Source organism: Adelges cooleyi, unplaced genomic scaffold (assembly GCF_023614345.1).
Source record: "Adelges cooleyi isolate 19-005CV unplaced genomic scaffold, UGA_ACOO_1.1 ACOO_flye_CR_arks_rails_tigmint_CR_PRNA_30, whole genome shotgun sequence".
Taxonomy (NCBI): Eukaryota; Metazoa; Arthropoda; class Insecta; order Hemiptera; family Adelgidae; genus Adelges; species Adelges cooleyi.
The window spans coordinates 19,667,663-19,677,349 of NW_026095971.1; the positions used below are offsets into that span (position 1 = coordinate 19,667,663).

Here is a 9,687-nt window from a genome sequence, read left to right on the forward strand (position 1 = left end):
AAGCAATTATTAAATCTGTTATCTTAATGTGACTATATCACAATCAAACGCTTTGATGCGAATCCGAACCGAGCACGATATATTTTTTTTTTTTTATAATAAATAAAATCTTCGAATAATTATTATCATAATATTGTATACTTGTATGATGTATTAATATGGCCTTTGTATAATCCGTTTAAGGGTTAAGCGCTTACCGAAATCTGATCTTACAAATGTCGTTGTCTCTCTACTCTTCTACAAGAAGACAAAATGCTTATTCTTGTCTCAAAACATGATATGGCTGTTATATTTTTTACTTATAAGTTAGTTAACGGTCACATTGATGTTCCTTATCTATTGATTTATGTCCTCAGTAAAAATTTAAAAAAAAAAACTCAAATTTCAAAGGCTATGGTTTTGTATGGCAACCGATCAAATGTTAATTTTTGTTCTCTGTTGTGAGAGATTATGTAGAAAATTATTGAATTTCATTGGTACAAATAAATTTAGCTAATCTATTTATAGTTTAAGTTCTAATTTTTCCCAACTGTACTATTGGGCTCTATTTCGTTTCAGTTATTTAAATACACAATTAGTATAATTATGTTTTCGATAATGTTATAATTTTAGTTTTTAAGGTAAGAAAAAAACTGTCCCTAGAAAAAAAAATACACACAATTGCATGTCACTTTTACAACACTATTAGATTTATTCAACCTATTAATGTGTTACAATGCCAATAGTAATAATTATAACAATTTAGTTGGCTGGTTACTAGAAGATTCGACTGATGATTCATCTGATGATTCAACTAATGATTCAACTGATGATTCATCTGATGATTCAACTAATGATTCAACTGATGATCCAACTGATGATTCAACTAATGATTCAAGTTCATCTAGAGTTTCTTCACATTTTAAAGATAATACATGTTTTGGTTTTTTTTTCCCGGTTTTTTTCTTTTTTTTAACCATATTTTTCATCATTACTGAAAACAAAGAATCATGAGAAACTTCACGACGGTGAACAACTGCATATACTAAATCGAAAAACATGAAATCGTTTATTCTCGCTGAAAAAACAAACAAAACGTATTTTTTTTATACGAATACTAAAATGTCTCGTATTATTTTAACATATTTAAAATACAGGCCAAAATTTGTTTGTTTTTGTTCGTGCACAAATAGCTTTTTTTTTTAATTTTATTTTGCGGGATAAGCCCTTTGAAAATATATATATATAAGATAATTATGATTACAATATACCTACAATAAAACATTATTTTATATGTAATCTTTTATCTCTAATCTGATATTTCATACAAATTTGGAACCAACTAGACTTTTTTAGGAATATTTGATGCATTATAATTTTAAGCTGAAAATATGTACTTTTTTTTGGGTGATTTTATCGATTTTTACAGGGATGGGATACATTTTTTTTCCGAATAAAGTACCTTATAGGTACGATTTCTGATCTATGGAGGTGCTATACGAAGAAATCGTTTTAGTGGTTTAAAAAATATCGTGGGTCTAGACGCAAAAAAAAAACACATCATTGTAAATACAATATCTTCTTAGCTCCGCATCGAAGCTAAAAATAAATACCTTAAATAAGTTGGGATGCGTCAACATTAGCAAGCGACAATAACCTTTATTGGTTATGAAAAACTAACACTAATAACGGCTCTCTATTGAAATTTCGATTCGATTAAATGTAATGCTTACCTGCGACACCGTGTTTAACGCGGGGTTTAAAGTGATCTAAAATAAGTTGTTTAGTGTCGTCGTCTTCACCAACAATTATTAAAAATTGTTTAAACGTAATTGTTTTAACTTTGGTATTTTTAAAAAATACGAGAGCTTTATTAAAAACATCGATTATAGCCTAAAAAGAAACATTTATCACATAAAACATTGATTAGAAAATTATTTAGCAAAAACAATAATATTTACTTTCCCATAAAATATCACATCTTTTAAAGCTAAAAGGCGACAATTCTAATTTAGTGTCCAGTAAATTTTCCCCTTTAGAGTGCTTTTTCACTCGGCGGACCACTATAAATAGGTACTATACAAATCACCATAACCTACCGATTGTGACTGTCTATTTAGTCATGGTTTTAGTAATATAGTCTTAAAAAAAAGTCATCATAAAAATTCGAACTCACTCGATCTCTGTCACACATACTCTCATAAACAGATGTTTCAACACAGTCCACAACAGACATACACGTTAATAATATTATAATTATGTAAAACATTTTTAAAGTTTATATTCAATATTGTACACTCGTAGTATTTACATATATATTTCATATATGTTACAAATTTAACGCGAAGAAACGACAAACTTTTAGCTGAAAGCTGAAAGCTTTTACAGTGAATATGAAAAAGACATATATAAAATATTCGCTTATAAACGTTACACTGTTGATCGCACTGTTAACAAAAATATGATATTTCGCGATAAATAACTCTAAAGTAAACGAAAGAATAACCGACTAGTTATTTTTTTTTTTTTGTACTACTTCAATATTAAAACACACGATATAAAATAAATGTCAATACCGTAAAAAGGCGTTTGCAAAAATTCTAGCTTGTATAATAACAATTCCAACCGTCGCATCAGTCTCGTATAGTCGAATTAATAAAATATACATCAGCCTCAAATAACTCACATTTTGGCTCACTACAAAAGCTCCACTGCTTATTACTTTTTACCAGTAAAATTGTTTTTCAAATAACGGGGGTTATAGAATAAAATATATATTTTTTTATTACATACTATTTTATTTGAAACATTTTGGTAAAACTGTATATTACAGCCGTTTTTTTTTTGTAAATTTTTCTGAATTTTTAATATGAAATATAAACAGATATTTCACAAACGTGTAGGTTTGAGTTTAAAACTTTAATTATTTGCTGTAAAACGAAATTGTTTTTGTGTTTTCTGCTGTTGTTCTTATTTGCACAAATGTTTCGAAATACTCAAAATAGTGTACGAAAATGTTTCACTGAAAAACAATTTATTTTGTTCGATAAAAGTTAGCATAGTGAGGTCAGAGCATATAAGGGTGGGGTATATCACATAGCTTCCATAATTATTATTATTGAATACCATAAATCTCTATCAAATTAACTTCAAGTACTATCATAGTTATTTTTTGTCTTTTTTATTCTACACCAAACCTACAAGCTAACAATTTATTTTTTTCCATAAAAGTTGTATGAAGTCACCCTCTGTTACAAAAATATACAGAATATATATTTATATATTATTTATTGTAATTTGTCACTCGCGAGTGCTATTAAAAACTACGTATGATGCTTTATGTTTTTTTTTTCGGTCGGTTCGAGTCGATATTTGTATAGAACTTTGATTAGTCTTGCCATTTTATATTGTACTTGGTCTGGACTGTGCTGACTTACACTGTACTGGTTTAGACTGTGTTTGGTTTTATTTTTGTGTACCTATAATTGCTGACAGCATAACGAAAAACGCTAGGGGAAAAAAATGATTCCTTTGAAACTCATAAATGAACAACTCTTATAGTTTTTTTTCAAACGGAAATACTAAATGAAATTTGTGGATTAATAGTTAAACACCAAGCAAGTTTTATGATTGTAGTAAGGCTACATTATAAATACAAAAACTGTATTATTAACTTTGCAATTTTTACCACTTACAGCAAATATCAAGCCCAAACATTCAGGCTTTGTCCCATCTAATTGTATATTTATAATAATACAACATTACGATTACATGGATTACAGTTTTATTTAGTTTGTTATTTTAAAAATATTCACAATTTAAAGTTATTATAAATATTACTATACATTTATTCAGTCTTGTATCAAATTTTTAACTCAATAATAAGTCTGCTAAAACATAATATGCCTAATTGTTTACTTAAACAATTACGCTGTAACATATTTAAACGGTTAGTATTTCTATTTGCTACCAATTGCTTTGTCTTGTGAATTTCGTGGCGAACAACAACAAGAACGTCCATACGACGGACAACAGGATTAGGTTGGCGCCCAGACTTGAGTACATGACTGGAAACCATTGAGATTGGCTGAAAAACTGTCGGGCGCTCAGCTGTGCGATACCTTCTGCGAGTAACGTGGTGGCGTACGTGGCGGCCAACCGTTCGTGGCCCAGCAAATCGATCATTAGCAACGTTTGCATTGTAAAAAAAGTGCCGGACGCCAGACCAAATGCGAACATGTACGCAAACGCGTAGTGGATGTACTCGCGGCAAACGTGTACGGTGGACAAGACCACGCCGCCGATGCCCAGAGCGCTTATCGAATACACGGACGCGTTCAAAGGCAGATGGTCCAGCAGAGCGGGAACGGTTATGCGAGCCACTAAATCGGCCACGGAGAACACGAGAAAAGCCAACGTCTCGCTGGGATAGCTTTCGCTATCGGCTGGCAGGGCAGAGGCTTGGAAAACGCTGTGGGCTAGGCAATACACGGCGTTGGTCAAGGTGACGACAAAGAATTGTGGTTTCACGCACAGTTCGACCAAACTGAAGTTTTGCTTTCTAACGTAACGATTTCTCTTGCGGTTTTTCACAAACGCACTCTTCAACCGACAGCAGAATGTGCACGGCGTATGTACCGGCGGCGGCCAGACTTCTTCGGCGGCCAGCGTACGAACGTCGACCGGATAACCGTACTCGTTGACGGGGTGGTAGATCAGAGCGCAAGCGATAACGTTCAACATGATGCCGGCGGTGATCAACACTGCTCCTCTGCAAACAATCACCATTGACGATGTTGATAAAATGACTAATTTCGATGGATTTATTGCGAGTATAAAAATCAATCCTGATTACACACCGGATGATTCAGTTAACGCCCTATACTAGTTTCCTCTTAAAATATTTGAAATTATGTAGTTCCAGTCGACAGTTTTAAGAAAATTATTCTTTATTTAAAAATTCAATTAAATATATTTGTTACTGTTCAAGCTTCAAAAGTCAACCCTTCGCCTCCACACATGCTCGAAGCGATACGAAAGTTAAGTTTTAAATGATATTTAATCAATAGGTTTTTTTGACATTCATGAATGTGTCTTAATGAATATGTCTTGCAGACTCCGAGTACCATAAGACATATTCATGATCCAATATTTTTCCTTATCCTGGCGCTTACCGGCAACCGTAAGATTTAGTCAAGTAATTTATGTACGTCGGCATTATTATTGACCCGGCAGTAGTTCCTGCCATTGACAGCCCGACGGCTAAGCCTCTTTGTTTGTTGAAGTATTGGATCACGATGAGTATACCGGCCGGATAACATAGACCGGCTCCAAAACCGACCATCACGCCGTAACTATATCAAACCATAGCTTATAATGTTTTGTTAATCAATTTGAAACATGCATGTTGTACACACCTTAAGTACAAATATGGTACAGAGTTGGCGAACGAACTCAGAAACATACCAGTCGATGCCAGGAGCCCACCCCAAACTGTAATGGCGCGGTGTGAGCTCGGTTCGCATAAAATACATCCTAAAGGTCCTGAAAAAAGTAAACTTTAAATCTGATTGTTCTGTAAACCTACTTTGTATAATACTAGAGCTGTTACAACCGGCTCCGGTCGGTTAGATGTTCAATGTATTCTAAAACCTACCTAGTACATATGCTAAATAGTCATTTAACTTTGACGATTAAGGGAATTGCATGTATTTTTTTTTAAGGAGTTTTGTATAGGCAATATTTAAGAAAAAAAGAGGTTTTTAATATATTTTGACCATGACAATTAATTTACCGGTTAATTTGTATTAGCTTCAAAGTGTTATTTTTAGTTAAAATAATTTTTTCTAAGAGTAAAAACCATATTTGTTTATTTTAGATCAAAAAGCAAGACAAAATATCTGTCCATTACTCCAATTTCAATTCTATAAAGAGATCCAAATTCTTTAGCTACTTTATTATGTTATTTAGGAAGCCGATTTTCATTTAAAAATTTCAATTTCTTTGTGTTAAATAAATTAAATTTGCAATTTTTGTTTTTTCAATATTAAAATCCATTTTTTTACAACACTCAGGCATAAAGTATAAGATAAACGATAAAATATATATTATTGTTCTTTAACTATTTATTACCAAGTTAAATAAAAAACTGTTTATAAATTTAACTTCTTTAAAATTTCAATTTTATAAACTGAATATCGTATAGGTACGTGTCGTAGCTAACAATTATCGTCCTTAATAATCACTTAACTCTGACAACTTTGATAAAACATTATCATCTCTTTTTTTCAATTGCATACAGTCTTTGTATTTAGCTTATTAGGGTTCATATTGTATCTACACGTTGTATTTATTTTGAATAGATAATTACTAGTCATATTAGGATGTTTAAATTGATTTTTTTTTTAAGCAACATTTTTGAAGGCTATTAACACACAGTTTTTTTCAACAAAGGCTATAGGCTATTGCATGGCAAGCCATGGTAATTTCATCACTATACAAAAAGTTATGTTCCATTGTAATTTTTATTTATATAATATATAACATGTGTGTGTGTGTGTATATCTACCTACATATATATTTTTTTTTACATACATATTAATTTATTTATTGTGTGAAACGGATGTCCAATGACGATTACAAGCAACACGTGCATTTGATTAGTCGAACACGTGCTCCAACACAACAGCATTGTGTTTTTTACTTTTGTGTAATAAGTCGATAAACGTTATTTGATATCAGCTGCTGTTATCAACGGTCGAACACAGATTTAGAAATCACAGATTCTGTATATCATTGTTGAAAAAATGTATATACACACATACGAGTGTGCTCAATTAATACATTTTGTTAATCACCGGAGAAGCGTAGACCCACTATAACTATATTACACTTATGTAAAACTACTTTTTTATTTAAAAAAAAAATATATATACAATGTTTTCTGCGAATTAAAGCCATTTTGATAGTACAAGAAACCAATTTCGACCTAAAGCAAGACAAAATTACGAAATTACTAATTACTTAGAATGGTCGGATTGTAATTCTATACAAATATCCGCCTCTTTTCCAGGTTATCGTGGAAGTCGATTTTTGAACAACCGTTTTGTTTACATAAAAAAGAAATTCAAGGAAGCGATTACTACAAAATTTGGGTAATTAAAATAGGATTTAAACACAATTTTAATTGAACTTGAATCAAAAATCGATTCCCGTAACAAACCTATAGAGAAAAGGCAAATAAACTTAAAATATTTGTGTAGGATTGGAATAGGTCCATCTTAAAAGTAGAAGTAATTTTCTAAGGCCAAAACAGACAGCTTTCAATTGCCTTAACAGCTTACCCGCTAAATAGAAGGCCAAGTTGAATGTAGATGGTATCCAACCGGCGCCATAGTCTTTGTCGTAACCGAGTTGGTTTTTTTCCACAAACTGTTCCAGCACGTTCGGGCCATAAGTCCTGAGCATACCGACCAACAAGAAATTGACAAACGCGCAGCCACCCACCACGTACCATCCCCAGTCGCCATCCGGACCGACCAGCATGGAGTTGTCCTCCGCCGAAGGTGCTGTGACAAGAACGCATAGACGTATGCACTATAGTGACTAGGCCTACTGATATTAAGTATGAGTCCAGTGTCAATTTCAACGACACTTTAATATAGGTATGGTATATTGCTTTGTCCACCTCTACCTATATACATATGATCAGAGTTGTGCATCATTCGAATAAAACGTTATCTAAACAGTAGTAGTCTGTTATTGTTTAGAAAATACATTATAATTTATATTATTATTTAAACATTTTGTGTGTGTGTTTTTTTTTAATAATATTTTTTTAAACATTTTTTCGTATAAATATATAACACATAAAATACATTTACAAAATATATAAAACGAGTATTATAAATAACTATTTAAAACATAATTATATTGTTCAAATAAATTGATAAAACAAATTACTCGAATACATTTTTATTTGAATAACTTATAATAATTGATTTATTAAAATGTATTATATTTATTTATTTATTAAATAATTTGTTTGAATTTAAGTTTGCACAATTCTGGTCTCTGCCTATGATATAGAATTTTCATTTTCGATTATTCCCACTTGTCAAACGAATGTATAAGGTATGTATATGCCCCCAGACCTCCTATTGTAGTATACAGGTGATTTTTTTAGTGATCTACTCGCAGTATTTCATAGGGATTAATTAGAAATTTTATTTTTATTTTTCACAAGTTAGTGTCAAAACCACCCCTTTCGAAGTTAATTATTTTTATAACAATTTTTGAAACATAATCTATGGTAACGTTAAACGTATGCATTTTATCAAATTTTTAATTAACGAATGATATACTTACAATATTTGACTGGTCGATTCGGATAATATATTATGTTTGAGATCACCGGCAATGGTGTGGAGTGTAGTAAGTATTATTTTTTTATCTATTTTACCCAACCGCCTTCCCCTCGGTCCTGAACTCTGTGTTAACTTGGTATGACCCAAAACATCGACCAATCAACATTTTTAGTAAATAAAAAAAAAATGTTAACAAAACGTGTGCGTTGTCATTTAAGTTTCAAAAGTAGACGTAGAAGTTGTTACAGATAATTTGGGAGAGGTGTGTGGGTTGAAAACATACAATTTTATAAAATAAATCAGTTACTAATTAAACCCTATCAGATATTGAACGGGTCACATTGAAAACATTCACCTCGTGTCCTATGTCTGAGTATGTACGATGACTCGTCGACGTCGTTCATGATGGCGTGCATATCCTAATCAGTAGCTGCTGTCATTGTAGGGTAACGTTATAAATAGTAATTTTTTATACATTATGTGTATTATTGGCGTTTCAATATTAAACAAAATAAACAATTTTTACGTCCAAAACGATGACGGCACTCGCGAACGGCTCTCATTACTACTTGTAAAAAATCGCATGACCAAGACTAGGTGGTCTGAGCGATAATACATACAAATTAGTGGCAGAACAGTAGCCGGATGTCGGTTTCATTAAAAAATCGATTAAAAAAACAATTACATGTTAAACACCGACGGTATATCTATTGTTAGGCAATACCTAACATATATATATTTATATATATGTTATAATTATTGCATCAGAGAAAACAAAGGTCAGCAAATGGACCACCGACGGCATCGATCTTTGATGTCGATATTGCTTTTTTTTTATCGATTACATTTGGGCAGCACTCGTAAAAGGTAGTCGAAGCCCTTCCACTTATTTTAAATAATCATTTACGGTCCCCCCAATTATTTTTGTTTAAAATTATCCATCCCTCTTGGATTTTTAAAATTTGATTTTTTAATAATTTGTAGCTCTCGCATAAACTTTAGCTACATTAATTATTTGTTTTTATTTTAATTTTAAATATCTTATTTTAAAAGTTTAATTTGATTATATTTAAGTAACATATTTTATTTGGAATTAAGTGACTAACGGTATACTTTATTTATATATTTTACATATTATAAGAGTAATTAGTTATAAAACTAATTTTATGTTTGCTTATTTTATTTTTATTAAGCAACGGCTAAATTATTATTATTATTTTAAGTATATACGCCAATCGGCTGTTTTAAGTTACATAGTTGACATGATAATTAAAAGTACAATTAAACAAAGGATAACAAATATAAATAGACATAACATAAAGATAATAATAATAGCAATTTA

At 31.2% G+C, this 9,687-nt stretch overlaps 1 protein-coding gene across 4 annotated transcripts; it reads right to left on the minus strand.

Annotated features, from left to right (window-relative positions):
- Positions 1–723: 723 nt before the first annotated feature.
- On the minus strand, positions 724–8,996 carry LOC126838490 (monocarboxylate transporter 12-like). 4 transcript variants are annotated; one of them, XM_050572977.1, is made up of 6 exons: positions 8,701–8,971; positions 8,347–8,477; positions 7,323–7,547; positions 5,397–5,523; positions 5,154–5,333; positions 3,759–4,750 (listed from the first exon to the last, which is right to left on the minus strand). In XM_050572977.1, the coding sequence occupies exons 3-6, from the start codon at positions 7,522–7,524 to the stop codon at positions 3,946–3,948; spliced, it is 1,314 nt and encodes a 437-aa protein (XP_050428934.1). In that variant the 5' UTR covers positions 7,525–7,547; positions 8,347–8,477; positions 8,701–8,971; the 3' UTR covers positions 3,759–3,945. The 4 variants fall into 4 exon arrangements, with proteins under 4 accessions (XP_050428935.1, XP_050428934.1, XP_050428932.1 ...); XM_050572975.1 differs by lacking the exon at positions 8,347–8,477 and having other exon boundaries at positions 8,701–8,970; XM_050572976.1 differs by lacking the exon at positions 8,701–8,971 and having other exon boundaries at positions 8,347–8,694.
- Between the last annotated feature and the right edge of the window lie 691 nt (positions 8,997–9,687).

Excerpts from the sequence above, each read along its gene's own strand:
- LOC126838490 (XM_050572975.1), bottom strand. The coding sequence starts at position 8,761 with ATGCACGCCATCATGAACGACGTCGACGAGTCATCGTACATACTCAGA. Across the intron at positions 5,524-7,322 it reads CTTGGCCTTCTATTTAGCGG|GACCTTTAGGATGTATTTTA; the intron begins GTAAGCTGTTAA and ends TACTTTTTTCAG. Across the intron at positions 5,334-5,396 it reads GTACCATATTTGTACTTAAG|TTACGGCGTGATGGTCGGTT; the intron begins GTGTGTACAACA and ends GGTTTGATATAG.